Source organism: Miniopterus natalensis, chromosome 1 (assembly GCF_054644295.1).
Source record: "Miniopterus natalensis isolate mMinNat1 chromosome 1, mMinNat1.hap1, whole genome shotgun sequence".
In the NCBI taxonomy this organism is placed as follows: Eukaryota; Metazoa; Chordata; class Mammalia; order Chiroptera; family Miniopteridae; genus Miniopterus; species Miniopterus natalensis.
Window position 1 is genome coordinate 53,307,321 of NC_142081.1, and position 24,131 is coordinate 53,331,451.

The 24,131-nt window shown below is 39.0% G+C and overlaps 1 protein-coding gene across 6 annotated transcripts in view; it reads right to left on the reverse strand.

Moving 5' to 3' along the window:
- The window catches only part of GALK2 (galactokinase 2), a 123,085-nt gene that overhangs the window by 90,991 nt on the left and 7,963 nt on the right, over positions 1-24,131 (reverse strand). For 5 of the 6 annotated variants that reach the window (XM_016210127.2, XM_016210128.2, XM_016210129.2 and 2 more), the window contains 2 exons: positions 14,483-14,571; positions 7,793-7,916 (listed from right to left, as the gene is read on the reverse strand). In XM_016210127.2, the coding sequence (XP_016065613.2) occupies positions 7,793-7,916; positions 14,483-14,571 (213 nt within the window). Of the gene's footprint in view, positions 1-7,792; positions 7,917-14,482; positions 15,493-24,131 lie in introns of those variants that run through there. The other variant, XM_087821505.1, reaches the window with a different exon arrangement.

Genomic DNA, 24,131 nt, shown 5'->3' on the forward strand with positions numbered 1-24,131 from the left:
TGCAAAACCAATGGCTGGCTGCTGCCATCTTGTGCCCAGGCATTGATACTGAAATTTCATCTTCCATTTACTTTCAACATATGCACCTCAGTCTACCCAGAAACAACAAACATCTCCAGCTCCTAAAAGTTAAGAGAAATTATAGTGACCTAATCAGCTAAGAGAAGTTATAGTGACCTAATAACTACACTACTTCCAACTGACCCTTTTTATTTCCTGAAACAGAGAGGAGCCAATATATTTTAGCACAATCAGCACCATTCTTTATTTCGTGATGGCCCTTGTTACATTAGTGTAAACCTTATCCTTGGGCCCTGCTGCTTGGCATACCACTAACTGGAACAGAAGTGCTCAAAGCCTTCTTCCACACACTCACTGCCACTAGTCAAATTTTATCATATGCACAGTTTAAGGGGAAAAACTGAATAAATAAAACAAATAATGATTTTAATAGATCATATCTCATTGATTAAAATAAGATGCCATAAATCTATACTGATATAAATTAACAAATGAATAAATGGCTAAATGAAAAATGGAAAGCTCTCCCTTGGAGTAAAATGCCAACTAACAGGTGTAGAAAAATGATGGAAATTTAAAAAAAAAAGAAAAACACTTTGGCAAACTCCTATAATAACTGTTTCAGGAAAGAATCATCAACAGATGCTAAAAAGTTACTGAGTATAAATTTGATGAGAAACAAGATATTTACATACACTCCAGGTATATCCCCACCAGAAACTTACTGCAAGGAGAAAACACTGTAACTTTATGGTAAAGAAATTTGGCAGATACCACCTTACCCATCACCAGTAAAGGAACATTGTGTGCCTCCTTGATATAATGCATGAGAACACACCAGTTAATGCGTAGGAATTCTTTGTACTATTTTTCTGACTTCTTTGTAAGTCAAAAATTATTTCAAAATGAAAAATAGATAGCTTCTAAATCAGCCAAGGGACAAAATATGTGAAATGGAAGAGGGGGTAGGAATCAATTTAAAAGTGAGAAAATAAGCAACATTCCCCATATTGACTGAGTGCTCTTCACATAACTTACTAAACACCTATGACTATGTGCCAGTCACTGTAGGAGGACCCTGCATGCATTTTCTTCACTCAATAACATGAATACATCATCTCCTAAGGAAAATATTCAATGGCGACTAAGGTGTACAAGGTATTCAGAAGAATACAGTGGAAAAAGGAAAGGGCTTGTCTTTTAAGTATTTGTAATCTAGCTGAGACAACATGAACACCAGTCATGATCACACGCCAGCCATGTGACGGGGCATCATGGCTGGAACAGAGGCCAAGGGGCATCATTTCTACAGTCAGCAGCATGGGTTGCAGAGAGGACCTTCCTGGGGGCTCAGAGGGGTTCAGTGACTCAGCGGACACACACAGTCTGACTGCAGATCACAAGCACTTTAACCTCACCCACAGAAGTTAAAATACACTGGGAGAGCGACGTCAGCACATGGTAGAGTGAGAGGCTCCCTTTGTCTCTCCCCTTCAGGCTCCAACTAGTGGAACATCAGTAACTCAAGAAAGACTCCTCTGCTCAAGAAACTAGGCTGTGCCCCGTCGGCGTGGCTCAGCGGTTGAGTGTCGACCTAGGATCCAGGCGATCGCCGTTTGACTCCAGGTCAGGGCACATGCCCGGGTTGTGGGCTCGATCCCCACCGGAGGGCGTGCAGGAGGCAGCTGATCAATGACTCTCTCATCATTGATGTTTCTCTCTCTCTCCCTCTCCCTCCCTCTCTCTGAAATCAATAAAACACATATTTTTTTAAAAAGATACTAGGATGCCTGAGAGATGCACACCCTGTACATCTGAAGGCGGTGGGCTGGAATGCATAGGGCAGGCAGAACTCAGGGGCAGCAGGGATGGGGCTCCTGGCCCGGGTTCCCCTGCGGCTGCTGGGCCCACAGCCGTAGCGAGCACAGTAGCAGGGACGGAGACCAGGCAGCAAGGGCAGCCCCCCATCATGGCTCGGTGGGGGGCGGCAGGGTGGGGGTAAGAAGGGCGGCGGTGGCAGTGGCATCAGCAACTGGGACTCTGGGTCCCTCCCCTGGCTGCAGCGATGCCACATCACTGGAGGGTTCTGCAGCAGCGGCGCAGTGAAGGCAGCACTGGAGTCTCTGACCTCCAGGTCACAGAAACATAAACAGCCACAGGTAACCAGGCAACAGTGGCACAGGGGCTCTGCCATCCCCGCACCACAAGGCCTTGCGGGAGACCCAAACGACCCTGGAAGCAATGGGGGCACATACCATCCCTGTGGCCCTGGAAGCGACACCACGACCACAGCAAAATCAGCGACTGCAGTGACACTGGCGCAGCAAGGCACTAGCGACTCAGTGGCACAAGCAGCAATGAAGAGGGCACCTGCTACACCTCTGGCCGAGGCAGGGGGAGGTGGGAAATGCTCGCTCTCAAATATAGACAGCTCAGGTAAAAGAAACCAAAAGCTTATGCTATAGCACCACCTCCTGGGGGAAAAGGGCCTCTAATTACCAACCTGCTGGATTGTTAAAATCAAAGCTGTACCTAAGTAAGAACAGCGTTCCATACTTCAAATGTACTGGCAGAGGAACAACCCATCAAGCATGAAGAATCATGCTGAAAAGGTATCACAAAAAGGAAATGACAGTTTTATTCCCATGCTCCTCGAATTGCCTTTCTGAACTTTCTGGCATCTCACTGTGTGTCTTCATGATATCTATTTTGCATTTTCTATCATTTAGATCACAATCTTCCATGACTTTGAGTTTGGTTTCTGGGAAAGATGCTTGGTATGATTTCAATCTTTTTAAATTTATTCAGACTTGTTTTGTGTCCCAACATATGGTCTACCCTTGAGAATGTTCCATAGGCACTTAAGAAGAATGTATGTTCTGTTGCTTTTGGATGGAACGTTCTGCACATGTATCTATTAAGTGCATGTGGTCTACTGTGTCATTTAAGGCCAGTATTTCCTTGTTGACTTTTTTGATTGACTGATTTTAGAGAAAGAGGAAGGGAAGAGAGACAGAGAAAGAGACAGAGAGAGGGAGAGAGAGATCAATCTGCTGTTCCACTTATTTATGCATTCAGTGGTTGATGCTTGTTTGTGCCCTGACCAGGAACTGAACCCATAACCTTGGCACATTGGAACAATGCTCTAACCAACTGAGCTACCTGGCCATGGCCTCTTTGTTGACTTTACCTTTGGAAGATCTATCCAATGGTGTAAGTGGGGTGCTAAAGTCTCCTACTGTTATTGTGGTGCTATCAATTTCTCCCTTTAAGTCTGTTAATCGTTGCTTTATGTATTTTGGTGCTCCTGAGTTGGGTGCACGGATATTAATAAATATTATGTCTTCTTGATGTCCTTTTTAATATTATATAATGTTCATCTATGCCTCTTGTTACCTCTTTTGGCCTGAAGTCTATTTTGACCTAAGTATAGCTACACCTGCTTTCTTTTGGGTGCCATTTGCTTAGAGTATAATCTTCCATCCCTGTCTTGCCTCTCTGCCTACCTTTTTCCTAAAGTTCAAAAACAGGCAGCCCAGCCGGCATGGCTCAGTAGTTGAGTATCGAACCTATGATCCAGGAGACTGAGGTTCAATTCTCAGTCAGGGCACATACCCAGGTTGTAGGCTCAATCTCCGGTCAGGGACATGCAGGAGGCAGTCAATCAATGACTCTCTCATCATTGATGTTTCTCTCTCTCCCTCTTCCTTCCTCTCTCTGAAATCAATAAAGATATGTTTAAAAAAAAAAAAAAAAAAAGCAGGCACTCATTTTCCCACCCTTTGTTCCTGGCATTACATCTCCCATCTGCTTTCTCCATTCTTTCACCCATGTTGTAGAATGCTAAGAAAAAAGTCCGCAAAATGAGCAGACATGACTCACTTTCCACTTCCACATTTATTCATTCACTCACCTGTTCTTCCAACAAACATTTGCCCAGTGTCTACCCTGCTTGTGTCAGGCACTAGGCTAGACCATTTACAAGAACAATATGATCAAAATAAATAAATACTTAGAGAAAAATTTAACAAAAGATGTATAAAACATGTACCTTCAAAACAGCAAAATACTTGAGAGAAAAATGAAGACCTAAATAAATGTGTCCATGAATTGAAAGAGTAAATACCGTTAAGATGTCAATTCTTCCAAAATTGATCTATATATTCAGTACAACGCCAATAAAAATCCCAGCATGCTTTTTATAGAAAGTGAATAGCTGATTCTAAAATTAATGAGAAGTTCTGGACAGTGTTTCTCAGTGGTTAGAGCATCAGCCCACACACCAAAGTGTTGTGGGTTCAATTCCCCATCAAGGGCACATACCTGGGTTGCAGGTTCAATCCCTGGCCATGGTCAAGGTCCATGGGGGAGGCAACCAATCAATGTGTCTCTCACATTGATGTTTCTCTTTCTCTCTCTCTCTCTCCCCCTCTTCTCCTTTCCTACCTCTCTTCCACTCTCTCTTAAAAAAATCAATGGAAGAAATATCCTCAGGTGAGGATTAACAAAAAATTAATTTAATTAAATTAATGACAAATGCAAAAGATCTAGTATAGCCAAAAACAAATTTTAAAAGACAAACAATATTAGAGGATTTACACTATCTGAGTTCAGGACTTCTTATAAAGCTACAGTTTTCAGATAGTGTGCTATTGACATAAAGATAGGCAAATACATCAATGGAACAAAATAGAGTCCAGAAATAGGTCCATACATATATTAACAATTGCTTTTCAACAAAGGTGTCAAGATAATTCAATAGGAAAAAATAATCTTTCCAATAAATAGTGGAAGCTATTGGATAGCCATGTGCAGACACATAAACCTCAGCCTTATCTCATGCCACATGCAAAAATTAACTCAAAATGAATCACAGACCTAAATGTAAGGACTAAAATTATAAAACTTCTAGAAGAAAACTCTGGGAAAAAATGTAGTGGCCTTGGGTTTGGCAAAGGTTTCTTAAATACAGTCAAAAACTACAAACAGTGAAAGAAAGAAAAAAATCAGTAAGTAGGACTTCATCAAAATTTAAAAATTATTCATCTTCAAATAACACAGTAAAAAAAAAAAAGCAAAACAAATTGGATGAAATATTTTGCAAAACATACATCTAACAAAGGACTTGTATCTAAAATATATTAAGAAACTCTTACAAGTCAATTATAGAAAATGAAATGCCTACTTAAAAATAGGCAAATGGCCTGTCAATCATGGCTCAGCAGCTGAACATCAACCTATGATCCAGGAGATCACAGTTCAATTCCTGGTCAGGGCACATGCCCGGGTTTTGGGCTTGATTCCCAGCAAGGGGCATGCAGGAGGCAGCCAATCAATGACTCATCATTGATGTTTCTATCTCTCTCCCCCTCTCCCTTCCTCTCTGAAATCAATAAAAATATATATTTTTAAATGGCCAAGTGATTTGGACAGACCTTTAAACAAAGAAGATACACAGATGACAAATAAATATATGAAAAGATGTTCAACATCGTTAGAGAAATTAAAAACCGCAATGCACTACTACTATACATTTATGAGAGTGGCTAAAATTTTAAATGACATGTTAGCAAAGATGTGGATCAGCTGGAACTCTCATGAACTGATGATGGGAATGTAAATGTTACAACCCCTTTAGGAAGTAGTTAGGCAAATTCTTTGAAAAGGTAAACCAGACAGTCCACTCCTAGGTATTTACCCAAGAAAAATGAAACATGTCCACACAAAGATTTGAACACAAATATTCTCAGCCAAAAACTAGAAATGATCCAAATGCCCAGCAATGGTGAAGAGATAAAAAAAAATTATAGTATCTCCATGCAATGAATTCCACACAACATGTGAAGAATTCTGGGAGGCGTGCTGCATACTCCCAAGGGTCCTGGTGGAATAAAGCCCCTTATCTCCAGCAGAGACTACCTGCCTTGACAATTCACCTCTGCTTCCCTAACTCATTCTCCATGCTCCTTCACTACCTACCACTCCTGGGATCATTTCCCAAATACTCCACCTTCATCCAAGTCTGTCTCCGGCTCTGCTTTGGTGAAAAAAATAAAATAAAATTGAAACTACATATTATGATGGAAATTGTTAAGTGAATTTGAGTAAATCAATGTGACAAACTATTATGCACCCAGTTTTTTGTTTTTGGGGTTTAAAAATTTTTTTATTGATTTTTAGAGACAAAGGAAGAGAGAGAGAGAAACACCAATGTGAGAGCAGAACATTGGTCAGCTGCCTCCTGCACACCCTCCACCAGGAATTGAGCCTGCAGCCTGCACATGTGCCCTGACCAGGGATCAAACTGGTGACCTTTCAGTGTATGAGATGACACCCAACTGAGCCACACCAGCCAGGGCAGCACCCAGTTTTAAACGTTTGCAAACAATGACAAAAAATTGTATTTGAGATAATGTAAGGTTTTCTTTAAAGGGTCAAAAATATATATAAGATTATTCTCAATTATGCAAAATAATTAGAAAGTGAAAAGATCTTATACAATAAGTTTCATATAAAAGTAAGGAATTTCTTTTTTTTTTAAATATATCTTTATTGATTTCAAAGAGAGGAAAGGAGAGGGAGAGAGAGAGATAGAAACATCAATGATGAGAGGGTGATTGATCGAGCCCGCAACCGGGCATGTGCCCTGACCGGGAATCGAACCCCAGTCACCTGGATTCTAGGTCGACGCTCAACCGCTGAGCCACACCCAGCCGGGCAAAAGTAAGGAATTTCTATATCTTGCCAGCCTGGTATAATGCCTTAACAAATGAACAATAAGCCAAAAATATAATATGCCAATCATATGCCAAAATCTTTTTTTGCAATTATTAAGTCAAATCCATCATAATATATTATTACCAAATAGGTCTTAACCCAGGAATGAAAAGACAGTTCAAATATTAAAAATTTATCAGTATAATTGATATTTTTTTAAACTGATCTTCAATATTGAGTAGACATTTAATAAAATTTAGTACCCATTAATTATTCTTCTAATCTTAGCAAACTAAGAATTAAAAACAACAACAAAATATATCCTTGCTCATCTCAGTGGTTAAGCATTGACCCATGAACCTAGAGGTCACTGGCTCGATTCCTGGTCCAGGTACATGCCTGGGTTGTGGGTGTGATCCCTAGTAGGGGGTGTGCAGGAGGCAGCCCATCGATGTTTCTCTCTCATCGATGTTTCTATTTCTCTCTCCCTTCTCCCTCTCCCTTCCTCTCTCTCTAAAAGTCAATAAAAACAAATTTTTAAAAAATTAAAGAAATTAAAAAGTATATCTTTAACCTAATAAAGCATTCATGTACTAGAAACTTACATCTGTTATGTACCGCTCTATGTCTGACACTGAGGCTGCAGCATTGAAGAGAGGAAACAGTACCTGAAGCCACAGAGCTTATCCACTGGGGGACACAGGCAGGTAAGCAGGTAATGGTAATACGGCATGGTACAGCAAGAGAATCAGAGGGTGCCCTAGTACATAGGAAAGGCACCAGCTCTGACTCTGCTGGAGATGACACCTTCTGGGCAAGGACAGAGTTATTTTCATCTCTGTATTGCCCAGTATCTAAAATAATGTCAGGCATGTGGTAAATCTTCAGTAAATATTTCTTAAATGAATGAGCAAATGAACAAAATAAACAAATATTAAATGGTAGCCTTAGAATCTTTTGCAAATAATTTATTATAAATTTAATATCTCCTAAAGAGTGCATTTGGGTACAAATACAAACACACACACACAAGGTAGCAATCCTAAATACTCACGGGTACAAGGAATTTGTATTGGCCAGTTGGAGAGTGTGTGTTTTCACAGGTTCCACAGCTATTAACATATCCTGTTCTACAGCCATGGGAAGGACCGAATATCCACAGTAATCTATATGTTCTCCTAGAAAAGAGAGAAAGCATTTTTTATCAGTGAAAACATACAGCACAAGAGAAACACAAGTTGACACACAAGATGAACTTGACCACAAGCTCAGTGTTAAAGGAAAATAAAAATACTATGGGCAGAAAGTGGTTCAGTTTTCTTGTTCTCCCAGACATCTGAGCCAGGTACTTCTGCTAGCAGAAGTATATTAGTTATTATTTTCTAAGAATTTTTAGACTTCTTTAAACCTCTGTAAGTTTTTTTCTACTTTCTAATTCATAATGAACATCTTCAAATATTTGTTATGTGAAGCATCAAGAAAAGCAACATCTCCCTTCTCTGTTGTTCTCTTGTATTAACTTTTAAAATATGAATGAATTGCCCGGCCAGCATGGCTCAGCAGTTGAGCATCAACCTATGATCCAGGAGATCCCAGTTTGATTCCCAGTCAGGGCACATGCCCAGGTTTCGGGCTCAAACCCCAGCAGGGGGCATGCAGGAGGCAGCTGACCAATGGCTCTCTCTCGCCATTGATGTTTCCATCTCTCTCTCTCCCCCTCTCCCTTCCTCATTCTGAAATCAATAAAAATATATTTTAAAAAATACTTCTCCCTGAAAAAAAAATTTTTTTAAATATATATATTATATATAGGAATGAAGTCTTTAGCACACTCTCCCTTATATTAACATTATGTGAGTCCCACTCTCTTCCTTACTAGAGAATGAGCTCACCACAGATAAGGGCTTTGCTTTATTTATTTATTTATTTTGTGGTCTAACCAAATGCCTAACAAACTATACTGGCACTAATAAGTTGTGTTGAATATGCTACACAAAGCTGGGATAAAGAAGAAGAACCTAGAAAAAGAATACTTTATCTGTACAACTTTATATGTAGTTAGCAAATATAGGAAGCAAATTATTCTTTTCATTCTAATTCTTCCTTGAAACACTAGGAAGAATTTTTTCTATTATATACCATAATGTCTTCAAATTACCACTTAAACTCAAGGTTGTTAACATAAGATTTAACTACAAAATAGCAATTCAAGAAAGGTGGGCTAAGGTAGCTCATTTATATTTCCCCATACCAGGTCTTTGTATCTGATTGTTCCTATGGCAATGATCAACTGAGAAACACAAAATGAATGGAAGGAAATTCAACTGCATAATCATATTTTTAAGCAAATATTATTTTACATATTACTACAGGTAACAAGCCTTTTCTTTCTACATTAATGTGTACTTTAAAATAATAAAATAGTCTTCCAAGCAAGATGGCAACTAGGTAAAAGTGGCTCTCACATCCTCCCACAACCACATCAAAAAAACAACTAAGCTACAGAACAACCATCATTCAGAACCACCTGAAATCTAGCTGAACAGAAGTCCTACAATTAAGGATATAAAAAAGAAGTCACAATGAGACTGGTAAGAAAGGAGGAGACACAGAACAGACTGGTCCCGTACCCACATGTGGCAGATAAAAATTGGGAGGGATAGCTCAGCTGTGGAGGTTCCCCCTAAGGATGGAGAGGTTGCAGCCCCACACCAGACCCCCCAGTGTAGGGTTCCAGTACCAAGTAGAGAAGTCTCCACAACTTCTGGCTGAAAAACCAGTGGGGATTGTGCCTGAGTGAAACAAAGGCTGCTCAAGTCCCAGGCAGTTCCTCTTAAAGGGCCTGCACACAGACTTACTCAGACTCAGCTCCAGCGCTGGGGCAGCAGCTTGAAATGTACCAGAGACATACTGGGGGGAGCTGAATTGTATGGAATCAGGGACAGAGCTGGAAGGGCAGCTTTCTCCCAGACAGAAGCGCTGGCAGAGGCCATCGTTCCTTTTCTGAGCCCTTCCCCTACAGAGCCAGCAGGCAGGCACCATATTTTAGTCTTTTCAACCTGGCTCACACTATTTGCCCCACCATGGTGATTTCCTGAGAAACTGCCCCGCCAACTTGTGGGCCTACCCAAGCTGTTTCCAGTGGCTTTTCTATACAAATGGCCTGTCTTGCCTCATGCTTCAGACTTTCCTAAAATCTCTCAAATAAGCAGCATCTGGCCTCAGTGTACCCCATACCTCTTGCTAAGTGGCCTCAGGCCCAGCACTAGTGGCAGCTGGCCTTGGTTCACAGCTTGGCCTCTTCTGGGCACCTCCAAGCTCAGCACGAGTAGCAGCCATCTGCAGAGCACTTTGTAACTCCTACTGGGTGGCCCCAGGCAGAACACAAGCAGTGGCTCACCTTGGGCTGAACCTCCTGAGAGTCTCCAGAGCCAGCTCACCTGGTGGACAGCTTCAGACCACATTGAAGCACCACCCAACCACATCCACAAGCAACTTAGTGGGCACCACAGACCCGCTGAAGTTTGGTGTAGTGGGCCCCTGCACAACTGATCTTCCACAGTGGTTGCAGTCCTTGTAGTCAATTGGCCTTGGGGTAAATCCCTCCCATTGACATGCAACATCAATCAAGGTTCAACTGCAACAGCAGGGTGTACACAGCCCACATGTGGGGGAGGTGGTACACCTGGAGTGCCCAGCTAGGGTGAACAGGGAGGCTGTACCATGCAGGACATATACTACATTAGGCCACTCTACCAAGCCCAGGAGATGTAGCAATTCTACCTAATACATAGAAACAAACACAGGAAGGCTTCCAAAATGAGGAGACAAAGAAGCATGTCCCAGATGAAATAACAGAACAAAACTCCAGAGAGAAAAAACTAAACAAAATGGAGACAAGCAATCTAGTAGATGCAGAGTTCAAAACACTGGTTTTAAGGAAGCTCAATGAACTTAGAGAGAAGTTCAACAGCATAAAAAAGGGGATTGAAACCATAAAAAAAGTCAGAAATGAAGGCTATACTAAAGGAAATGAAGAATAATTTAGAGGGAATCACCAGTAGAGTAGATAATGCCAAGAATCAAAACAGCGATTTAAAATATAAGGTACCCCAAAAAAATGTATGCACACTTTACAGGCAATTGCTCAACTGATGTTTCTTTCTTTTCAGATTTAACCCATTGGAATTAATAATTATTCAAAGTTAGTATACATTTTTTTGGGACACCCTTTATATGGAAGAAAAAATCATCCAATCAGAACAGCAAAAAGAAAAAAAAAAAATCCAAAAAATGATAGTGTAAGGAGCCTCTGGGACAATGTCAAGCATACCAACATTCACATCATGGGGATACTGGAAGGAAAAGAAAGAGCAAGAAATTGAAACCCTATTTGAAAAAATAATGACAGAACACTTTCCTAACCTGGTGAAAGAAATAGACTCACAAGTCCAGGAATCACAGAGAGTCCCAAACAAGATGAACCCAGAGGCCCACGCCAAGACACATCATGATTAAAATGCAAAAGGTTAAAGACAAAGAGAGAATCTTAAAAGCAGCAAGAGAAAAGCAGTTAGTTACCTACATGGGAGCTCCCATAAGACTGTCAGCTGATTTCTCAACAGAAACCTTGCAGGCCAGAAGGGAGTGGCAAGAAATATTCAAAGTGATGAAAAGCAAGAAGCTACAAGAAAGATTGCTCTACCCAGCAAAGCTATCATTTAGAATTGAAGGTCAGATAAAGAGCTTCACAGACAAGGAAAAGCTAAAGGAGTTCATCACCACCAGACCAGTATTACATGAAATGTTAAAGGATTTTCAAGAGGAAGAAAGAGGAGGAGAAAAAGGGGGCGGAGGAAGGAGGAGAAGAGGGAGAGGAAGAAGAGGAAGAAGAAAATAAGATGAAAAATAGGAACAACAAAATGGTAACAAATACATATCTATCAACAATAGAATGTAAAAAACAAACAGAACAGAAAAAAAATAATTAAAATAAAATAAAAAGTAATAATAATAAAGGATTTTTCCTGGATTGACAATGACAGTAGGAGAATCGGTTTTCAAAGTTGTCTTTCTCCCCAACTTCCTTCAAGAAAACAATAATACACAACAATGGTTCACAAGTAAAAGCAGAACTCCAGGGAGGCACCAGATGCTGTTGGGGAAGCTGCAGTGTGGAGGACAGCCTTCTGACAGTCATCCCTTTGTCAAAACTGATGGAAATGCCCTGAGGGGCAGGGGGGAAGTGAGGGGCAGCAGGGAGCGGGAGCTGCTGGCAAGTAAGGATAATAAGATGATTACATTCTGCATATTTTAACAGAAAATATAATAATGCTTTTAATAAACCCTGAAATTCATTTCATCCCAAGCACTAACTAAATTAACTACATTAGAGCATAATACCCCTCCCTTTTTAAATCAGAAAATATTCAGTAAATTTAATAGAATAAGAATTACTTATCAGGAAAATCCTTAGTCTGGAAACCTTACCCACAAAACTAAGCAAAGCTTGGCTCTGATCTGAGGCTATTGCTTCTTTTCAGTCCCCCTGAAAGCACAAGTTGTTGCTCTCCCTCTCTGCTGTGTCTAGGCCTTCTTTCTGCCCCCCTGTTCTTTGGAGGCTCAGCCACAGTCTCTCCTCCTCATCACTCTCATCTATGACTCTCTCAGACACTCGGTTCTTCAGGGAAGACCTTAGCACCTCGTTCCAGCCCCTCTCCATCCCAATCCTGCAATAACCTGGACAACACCCAGGTAAATAACCCAGCCCAAGGCCCCAGCTCCTTAATCCCTTGACCTCCAGAGAACTTGACCTCTTCCCTGCTTCAGTCATCTACTTACTTCCATGGTACTGACAATTCTAGTAACGACCACAGACCTTCTTATCACCTGAAACTTTTCCACCCATGAAATTTTAGTTTCAAGAATCATATTCTTTACTAAAACTTCCCATCCTGCTATTTCTATTACTCAGTTTATCCTACTTGCCTTTTCCCAGACTCAGTTCTTCGCCCTCTCTGCCCTGTAAGTTCCCTACTACCTTTCTTTCTTTTTCTACCCAGCACAGATTCCAGATGCCACCGTCTCTTACAGCTGCCATCCAAAACAAAACCCCAAACCTAAATCAAATACAAGCAACTTAGACTAGCTGACAAGGAAACAATGAAAACTCTGCAGACTGGTATTGCTACGATCTTTGGTCTCCAGGTCTAATCAGACCTCAGTGTTACCCAGCCAACCTTTAGTTTTTCCAGTCATTTCCCTCTCCCATCTTCCTTCACAAGGCTATTTCAAATTTTCTGGCTTCTCCTAAACTTACAACCCCTCCATCTCTCCCCTATAAGAACTCCCTCAACCTTCTATGCAAAAATTATATGTTTACCTACATCCACCTGCATCCTTTCTTCCTTGCCTTCTGTTAAAAAGCCAAAGAGGCTCTGTTTCCATGCTCTAGATGCCAGTCCTCTTGCCTTCTAGGGAATTCCGCCCCATCAGTTCCTCGCTTCTCAGATGTCTTCAGTCTCTCCGCTGGATTTACCCCATCCCCCTCCCCCTCACTGAACCATACGCAAGCATCCTGTATTTTTTAAATCCTCCGTTATTTGCTTCAAAATAAAATAAGTTTGCCTGGGTTGATGATAACTGAAGCCACTGGGTACATGGGAGTTTATTATATTATTCCAACTTTTTTTTTGTATGTTTACATTTTTCATTTTAAAAAGTTTTCTTTTCAATCCTCCTTTGAGTCCTGACGTTTTCTCAGATTCCACAGAATCATTATCACATGAAGACTGCCACTGTTCCAGTTTTGCACATTATGGCATCATGGCACATGTTAGGTGCTCAAGAAATATTGGTGACATGGATATGATGCCACAGTATTTAAATATGACTCTAACTGGATAGGGAGCTGCCCAGGTTTCCTGTTGTAGACAGAAAAAGGGCTTCTATGGACAGTAACCTCACTGGGTGATCAGATTGTAAATTCCTAACTGGGCAGGCTATGGTTGTTAGTCATGTCCCAGGTATATAACTTCTTTGGTAAAAGGCTTATCTTTGGCTAAAGTGAGCCCTGTCCTTTGTTTCTGTGCATCTAGGTTAAGACACCTTTGAAATGCCCCCTTTCAGGACCCTCCTTCTAAAGCGTGAGTTTAACTATCCTGTACTCCAGTCCCTGAATTGCTTTCTCTCACCTTCATGTAATCTTTCTTATTTTCCCTCCTTAATCTCAAATACATAAAAGAAACTGCAAAACTTCCTCTCCAGAGCATCTGTGACCTTGCTCCCTGGTACATGTTGTCAGCTTGGCTCAATAGCCTCTTATAAAAAACATTTTTTAAATGAATCATTCTTCAGGTCACCACACTATTAAAAGTGAGGAATTATAGGGTTTCCAAGTATTTACTTCTAATGAGTAAATGTAAAATCATCAAAATTACTCACCACAGTCTAAAAATTTAACCTGCAGCACAGAAAAATAATTTCATCTTTCATGAAACAATACTAATAACTAGTTTCAACAAATTTATAATTTTTTTTACGTGAATGAGCAAAATTAACATTAATAACATTGACTGGGAAAGATGAAAGTATAGTGTGGTTCCTTATGCAAAAACTAAGATACATGGGAAATATTCTATTTTTTCAGTTCTCCTGGGGGGAAAAAATAAGAAAATAATGTATTAACAAAAATTTGGATCTTACCAAAGGAGGGAAAAAATTAAAGAAGAAACTTTTGAAATACCTATTATGTTGACCCGTCCTGGTGCTCGAACATAAAACTTGGGAATGGATCCAAACTTAGAGTTAAACATTTCCTTTAGCTTCAGCAATCTGAAAACAAGAGTAGAATATGTCAGAATATCCACATAATAGAAAAATCCATAATATACACACATTCAAACATGTTTTATATACCTACCATCATTAATTTGCCCTAAAAAATAAAAAAGCAAAAACTTTTACTGACATACTTCCTTAAAAACCCCAGGAATAAAAAATATTGTAACCTCCTAAGTGGCATAAGAGTATAGCTAAGCACACAAAATATTTCAAAGGTTAAGTAAACTCTTATTAAACTTTTCTCTAAGTTTGGATGTTCTTTTGTAGATGCAAACCTGGCACATCTTGATGTGCCAGAAAGTAAGGAAATGCTGAAACAACGACCGTAACATGCCAGGACACAGGAGCCCATACAGAGGATCCCACTGCCCAGATCTGAAACAATTCCATCATCAACATATTAATAAAGGTAACATATTATAGCCCACAGAATGAAAGAGAAATAGATGTGTCCATGCTAACATAAATAACTGGAAGAAAAGGAAAAACACTTCCTTACACTAGAATGACAAATAATTTGGAAAAAAAAACTAGAAAATCATCATTTGGTGACCATCATAGTAGTAATAATTGATTCAGCCAAGGATCATCAATGGATGATAACCAGTAAATTGAAAGTTTCATATGAAACAGAATATTAACATATCCTTAAAGTATTTCACCAAAAGATACTTAATAATTACAGAAAAAAATAGTAACTTTACAGTGGAAAAACCAGGCAAATGTCTCCTTAACCAAGTGACCCCAGTTAACAGCATTGGTACTGGGGCAAATAGACATCATGTGCCTCCTGGTATGATGTACTGAGAAAACAAAATTACTTTTTTGTAGTGTTCTTACCAAAACGGATAAAGTGAATCTAATTATGAAGAAATATTAGATAAACTCTGTTAAAGAAAAAAAAAATTTTAAGTATAATCATGACAATTACACAGGTATAAAATAAACATGTGTTAAAAATTTTTTATCTCATTAACTAATGACAAAACCAGTAAAATATTATAACCTGTTAGAAGGAGAATCCAAAGTATTACTCATATAACCAAATAAGGAATGTTGAAATGAATTTATAAGTAAACACAAAAACTACTAAAATTGGTTAATAGCAACAATCACTGCATTGCACCAGGCATAATTTGCAGTTTCTATGGACAAGACTCATTTGCATTGCTATCAGTTTTCTTATTTTAAATCCTCACCCAAGGACATTTTTTTCATTGATTTCTAGAAAGAATGGAAGGGAGGGAGAGAGAGAGAAACATCGAAGTGAGAGAAACACATCGATTGGTTGCCTCACGCCCCAACTGGGGCCAGGAATCAAACCTGCAACCGAGGTACATGCCCTTGACAGGGAATCGAACCCAAGGCCCTTTGGTCCACAGGTTGATGCTCTAACCACTGAGCTAAACTGGCCAGGGAGCTATCAATTTTCTATGATCTACAGTCTATAAAAGCGCTTGATGATAATGAAAGGCTCAGAGCCACACAGAAATCAGATAACCTGAAAGACAGGTATGCCAGGCAACATCCTGGTTTCTCCTTGGAGACACCCCATAATCTTTGGTCCATTTCAAAGATTTTCACAACTTTTTCCTGCAACCCAAATTCAGGGATATTCAATAAAATAACTGGTCATGAAATTCAAAGAAAGACTGAGGAACTGCCTGCACCCGAAAATAAAAGATATATTTTTAAAAACACTAAATGCAACATGTGTCCTCGATTGAACCCTGACCAAGAAAAAATATATATTACTATTTTTTGCTATAAAGGACATTAGTGGGATAACTGGTAGCACTTGAGGTCTGCCGATAGGTAATGTTGTATCAATGCTAATTTCCTGATTTTGATGACTGTATTCTGGTTCTGTCAGAAAATGTTCTCGTTTCTGGGAAACACACTCTAGCATGTAAGGTTAAAGAGGCATCATGCCTTCAACTTAATCTCAAACTGTTTAGAAAAATATAACATAAAAAGAGAGAGAAAACAATAAAGCAAATATGGAATAATGTATTTGGAATATCTGGGGGAAGAGTATACAGTAATTTTTTAATATATTTGACTTTTCTGTAAGTCTTAAATTATTTCAAAGTAATGTTTTTTAATAAGCATTTACTTATGCTCTACTTAAAAAGGAGATTAATAATAGTTGGCCTCTGGGTGTGGCTCAGTGGTTGAGCATCAACCTAGGATCCAGGAGACTGCGGTTCGATTCCCGGTCAGGGCACGTGCCCGGGTTGCGGGCTCGATCCCCAGTGGGGGGCATGCGGGAGGCAGCCGATCAATGACTCTCATCATTATGTTTCTCTCTCTCTCTCCCTCTCCCTTCCTCTCTCTGAAATCAATAAAGATATATATTTAAAAAAATAAAAATAAAAATAATAGCTGGCCTCTAGGAATATAAAAGTGTCAGAAGAGGAAGATGGGTAAGCTAAAAAGTACAACGCAGCATGACAATGAAGTGATAGGCCAGACAAAGGCAGTTCTACGGGAGCAGAGAGAAGCTATTTAGCCCCTACTTGGTGAGAATGAGGGTGAAGCTAGATCCAGAACTGCGGGGAGTAAGCTAGGGAAGGCTCCCAAAGAGGCAGCAGCTAAAATGAGGTGTAAAGGATGGCGTCAGACAAGCGAGATGTTGTGAAGTATTCTAGGCAAGTGGAATTAAAAGGCCCAGCATGCGGCATTCAGAAAATTATAATTTGGGTTTCAAATACATCGAAAGAGAAAAGTCGGAGAGGAGGGTGGTGGTAATCAAGCCCTGGATCTTAACTGGCCCTATATGCCACGTTGAGGAACCTAGCTTTTAACACACAGAAAATGGATGTGAACAGATGTTTAAGAATGAAGTGGTATCAGTTTCACAGTTGACAAAGCTCAGTGGGAAGTGTGCGGAAGATAGGGCATGGGAAGGCAAGGCAGAAGCAAAGAAGTCCAATGGGAGGCCACTGTGGTAAACCTACCGAGAAATGCTGAGGGCGCTCGGTGGTAGAGATAGAGAAGGGTGAAAATTAAATTAATTTTAAGAAAGTCGAATCCATAGGAATCAGTGACCAATTAGGCATGGGAAAGAGGAAAGGTTTTCTGGCTTACATGACTCCACTAGCCTCAACAGCAGCTGTTATTTCTGCCTGAGAAAATCACATACGGACAAAATTCAAGTTCTGCTGAACTTGAATCCTTATTAATTTGCTCTGGTAAGACCTACAAACACAAACAAGATGAAGTACTAACAGCACTGTTAGAATTAGTCTCTTAAACCATGTTTTAATGAATGATTTTGAGTTATTAAGTTTGGCATTATTTTCCCAGACTACCCTAGGAAGGCAGCCTGTTCATGCCTTACTATAAACACTCCACCACCAAGAGGCTTACCGTACAGCATTCCTGCCTTTGAAATTCAAATGCAGAAGCTATAAAAGGAAACAAGGAAAGTATTTTTCTCTAAGAATGGGAAGAACTGATGTGTGCAATGTTTTTCTAATCCTCTAATAATGAAGCAGTATGGCTATAATTGGGGGAGTAGCTGTATCTTCACCACACTGGGCTAGTCACCAGCAAGACTCCATCTCTTCACATGTAGTGACTTAAAGTATTCCTCCAAAAAGGGTACAGTGAGCGTTTTCAATCCGAAAATAAGAACTCCTACAAGGATCACATTGTTAAAGGCAGAAATGGTCAGATTATCACTATACAAGTTGCTGAATCTGGTGGTCTGAGTGCTCTTTGGACTTAAGATCTTTCTTAACAGCAGCTTTAGTAACAGAACTTGAGGGACAAAATTGTGACTGCAGTGAATGAAATGGATTTCAATACAAGGACTGATTCTCCCAAGGACCCTCGGGTGACCCTCGGGCTAGCTACAAAGAAGCATGAATTAAAATTGCAGGAGACATGGCATGTATCTTTAGTATGTCATCATGACCTCAGGCAAGTCTCCTATTCTGTCTGTGCTTCCGTTTTCTCTTCAGCATCAGGATACCCAGTAACGGCATTACAGAAAATATGAATTTTTAATACTAATTTAAGAATACTCGGTTGTGAATATGTATTTTTATGGTGAAGGAAATCAACATGCCACTCCAAAATACATCATTTGCCATGAGGATTATTTTGAGCTGAAGTCAATTAAGAAATTGCAAACATAGGAGGATCTCTTTATCCTCCCTCTATCTACCTAAAAGCAGGGCATAAATTTCCCCTTCTGAAGTTGTCTCATTCCCTCTCCCATGACAAGAGCTGAAGATGCAGCACAGGAGGCCTCACTGACAAGTCTGCACAAACAAAGCCTCACTAAAATAGCCTTATCATCTTCCATTAGTTTCCCCCATACAGTCACCTGCCCACAACTTACCATCCCCAGAAGCCCGAACCCCTTCTTTTTGTCTAGTCACTTCTTACAATTTATCATCCTTTGTTAAAATAGTATATAATCTCCCAGCACTAACCACTTCGTTCCTGGAAGCCCCCAGGTGCATGTGAAATAAACCTTTTCTTCTGTTAATCTATCTTTTGTCAGTTTAATTCACAGGCACCACTTCCTAAACCTAAGAGAGTAAAGGAAAAGTTTTTCCTCCCTTAAAATCTTAATTTTAATATGAGTTGTTCTATCTCTCACTTTATGAGGATTTTATAAGCATGCAATAATTATAAGTCATATTTGAGAATTTAACATGTTAAAAATGGCACTTCAAAGTACGGATAATTGCCATTGGGAGAGGAGAGGGAATTTTAATCCCTACTTTGCTCCTTCCATCACAACAAATTCCCCCTAGATCAAATATTCAAATGTAAAAATGAAACAATAATTATATTAGAGATCTTGGAAAATAAAATCATATGACAAAAATAAAAACAGTAGATGGGCTGCCCTGGCTGGAGTGCTCAGTGGTTGGAGCCTCAGCCCACACACCAAAGGGTTGTGGGTTCTATTCCCGGTCAAGGAAATGAGCCTGGGTGGCAGGTTCCATCCCTGGCCCCAGTCAAGGCTCATGTGGGAGGCAACCAATCGATGTCTCTCTCTCACATTGATGTTTCTCTCTCTCCCCCCCTTCTTCCCTCCCTCCCTCTTTTCCACTCTCTCTAAGAATCAATGGAAAATATATCTTCAGGTGAGAATTAACAACCACAACAAAAAGTAGTAGATGGGCTGAATAGTTAGAATAAAGAGTTGAGAAACAAATCAGTGAGATAGAAGGGAAAGATGAGGGAAAGTAGAAATTAAAGCCAAAATTATAATTTAGAAAAATAACAAAAATGAGGGATTTGCATATTAAAACTTATGAGATGCAGCTATAATGGTATCAGAGAAAATTTTCTAGCCTTCAATGAATTTAAGAAAACAAGAAAAATTAACATAATTAAAGTGTGCCTATATCCTGGAAAGCTAGCAAAAAAGCAATAAAGAAATTAGAAATAATGAATTAAAAGATAAAAGGAGAGCCCTTGCCAGTACTGTTCAGTAGTTAGAACATTGGCGTGAACACTGAAGGGTCCCTGGTTCCATTCCCAGTCAAGACCACATACCTGGGTTGCAGATCCAACCCTGGCCCTGGATAGGGCACATGTGGGAGGCAACCAACCAATGTGTCTCTTTCACATCCATGTTTCTCTCTCACTCACTTTTTCTATGTCTTCCTTCCTCCCTCCCTCCCTCCGTTCTACTCTCCCTGAAAAAAAAAAAAAAATCAATGGAAAATATATCCTCGGGTAAGGATTAGCAACAGCAAAAAGATAAAAGGAGAATTCAGTGAACTAGGAGAAAAACAGCAGACTTAGTAAAAAATAAATAAAATAAAATAAAAAATACAGTTTTCTTTGATTAAAAACAATAATATAGAAAAAACTTATCTGAGTCTTATCATATAAAATAAATATTAGAAATAAGAGACAACCATAGACTGAAAATAGATTTTTAAAAGGTTTAATCTACAAAAAGGGGTGATTTTTCTAGGGAAACACATATTTCTAAAAATTGACAGAAGAGAGCCCTTGCTGCTAGTTGGGTGTCACCCCATGCACCCGGAGGTTGCCAGTTAAATTCTCAGTAAAGGGTTGCAGGCTCAATGCCCAGTGGGGGGCATGCAGGAGAGAGCCTACCGATGTTGCACTCTCACATCGGCATTCCTCTCCCTCTCCCTCTCCCTTCCTCTCTTTCTAAAAAATCAGTTAAAACTCTTTTTTTAAAAAAAGAATTTATAAAAAATAATTGACAGAAGAGAAATAAAAGAAGAGAAAAAAGAAATAGAAAATGTGGTCAGAGATAATCCCAGTAATAAGGCCCAGAAAATGTTGTAAGTTTTGTCAGGACCTTAAAGAAAGATGACCCTTTGTTTTTATAAATGGTTCTAACAATAGAAGCCACAGAATATTCACATCTCATTTTAGGAAGCCAATACTACCCAAAAGCTAAAACTTAAGAAGAGCCCCAAAAAGCAAACTATAGGCTACTCTCATTTGTGAAAATAGGTTTTAAAAAACTCTAAATAAAATATTGGTAAATTTAATCCAACATCCATTGTTTTATAGTATATGTGACAAAAGAGTTTATTCCAAGAATATGAAGATAGTACCAGGAAATCTATTGGTTAAATGCACTATTCCAACAGGATAGGGGAAAGCTCTATAACTCCATGATCCTCTCAAAATATGCATACACAAAAATTATAAAATTCAATAGTCATTCCTGACTTTTTAAGTAAAATTTTAATTAAAAAAAAAAGGCTCTTGACATGCTGGAAAAGAAGGAAATGTCCCTACTAACTTTAATAAAGACTATTTACCAGAAACAGCAAACATCATATTTGATGACAAAATGTTAGAAGCGTTCCCATTAAAAGCAGAATCAAGACAAGGGTGCTATCACTCAACACTGCACTACACTGCATAAAATATAAAAGACATCACAAAGTTAAAGTGCTAGACTGGGAACAATATTTTATAATATACATAAAAAACAACAAATGGTTTACATCCAAAAATCCATACATTCATACAGAAAATACATATGTAAATAAAAAGCTCCTGAAAACTAACAAAAATTAGACAATCTAAAAACATCTTTTTTTGCAGGGCAATTTGGCACAAACAATCAAAATTTTAAACATTCATTACCTTTGGCCCTGATTCCATTCCCATGAATGAGTTTAAAGGAACAAATCACAAAAATACTCAAAGATATATGTTTTTAAGAGTGAAAAAATCAGAAACTTAAATATACACTCTAATAGTTGAGTGGTCAAATAAATAATGGTATTCATACTGTGAAATACTCTTGGCCCATAAACAGTGAATTAAATCTACATGGAGTGATATGGCAGAATCTCTGAGAAATATTAAGTGAAAAACAGTGACGGAAAAACAAATACAATTCTACCCACATGAATATAATAATACCATTTTTATATAAAATGGTAACAATGATATTATAAGGATAAAATATACTATTAGATTAAATTATATTACAAGGATACAAACCAAATGGATAACTTCTAAGAAGGGAAGAATTGGCAGGCAGCACAGGGTAGGAAGCAGAGACTCTAGTGAGGAAAGGAAATGTGGGATTTCCAGGCTTTACTGAATATACTTTTAAATAATCCAAATATTTCCTATTGAGAATGCATTCATACAGCATCATTATTCATAGAGACAAAAGGTGGAAACAACCCATCAACTGAGGAATGAATAAACGAAAAGTGGTATATCCATACAGTAAATATTATTCAACCATAACAGGAATGACATACTGATAACATGTTACAACATGGGTGAACCTGGAAAATACATTAAGTGAAAGAAACCAGTCACAAAAATGGCACATTATATGTTTCCATTTATCTGAAACAGAATAAGCAACAGAAAGTACATTAGTGACTGCTTAGGTCTGGGGCATGCAGGATTCTCTTGGAGGTGATAAAAAGGTTCTAACTTTGATTATGGTGATAGTTGCACAATCCTGTGAATATACTAAAAATCATTTCATTATAAACTTTAAACAAGTGAAGTGTTTGGTATGTGAATTATGTATCAATATAGCTGTTAAAAAAACAATAATCCAATAATTTAAAACTTAATCCCAAAGGAAAGAAAAAGAAAAGAGACACCACTACTGGAAAAGCCAGAGCAGTGGAATCTGAAGTTGCCTTAACATACAGGGAGCATGCAAGATTGGGATGCAGAAAAAAATATCAGAGCTTCTATTTCTATTTGAATAGAAAAGAAGTTTACCAAAATGCAAAGTTTGCCTGATGAATGCCTTTATTCAGAGGCTCATGTGTCCTATGAAGTTCAAGAGGCATCTGAAGAAAGAACAGGAGTTCCACAAGAAGACAATCTGATCTCAGCACTCTGATACATTTTTTTTCCTTTCAGCATATTGCAACATATGACGAGCTAGGTGGATTTAAATTTAACTTAAGTCACCCCTACTAAAATGAATAAGTGGCTGAAACACTGCTTGAAGCTATCAATGATATTGCATGCACAAATGAAAACAAGAAAATGACAGAGAGCAAACTTGACTGCTGCTACGATCTCTTCTGTGACTAGCACAGAACAATAAATACTTGTTGCATGAATGAACACTAAAAGTCAAAAAAAAAAAAAGCAAAAATCTCTGAGAAACTTTTGTAAACATTTCTTCACTTTTAGTACTTGTTACCACCATGTTCCCTCCCCCACAGAGTAATTATAGAAATATTGAACATTATGATAAAAATCATATAAATAGAAAGACAGAAGAAATTTACACATAGATATGTTTTATGTACCAGGTGCCAGATTATTTTCATGCAACAAATTCTTCATGACTTTTGTTGGAAGCATGTCTTTAACACAGTGTCCTAATTCATTCAACCGTGTCAGGGCAACCATGCTGCGCAAGGACCTCCAGAGAACATGCTGACATCCAAAGACATTCACAAGTGGTCTAAAGCAGTGCCAGTCTGTCTCCATAATCAAAACTTACGTTTCTTTCTGGTAACTAAAGCCCCACTGTTGGTTGGCTTAAGGGTGAAAAACCACTTTCAACTGTCACATGACAATCATATACCAGGAAATAGGGAGAGCCTGAGGACTCAATATTAGAGGAAAAAGTTAACAGGGAGAAAAAGTAAAAACCAGAAGCAGCAAAGGGGGAGCGAAGCCAACCTGAGAACATCTGTGTCAGAATTACATATTTCTACCAAGGATCTGCAAAACGCCCTCAAATGAAGACTGCCCACCAGTTATCACTAAGCTTTAGTTATTCTGTAGCTAGGTACTGGCGGCAGATTAACTCCCTCACTGACAATTATAGATTCCATGATTTGTTTAAAAAGATGCAGGCACCAAGGGTTTTGTGTGTTCGTTTGTTTGTTTGTTTGGGGGGTTGGGATGAGGGGCTGTGTGTGTGACTGTGTGTGATTGTTTCAATGAATATTTTAGAAAGGGGACTTTAAGAAGCACCATCAGCTGGCAGGCAAGCCCAAAACAGAAGGGGTTCGGAGTTGATTTGGCATGCACGCGGAAGCCCTGAAATAAGGGGTGCCACTCTCAGCAGGAAAGGAAGAAGGCTC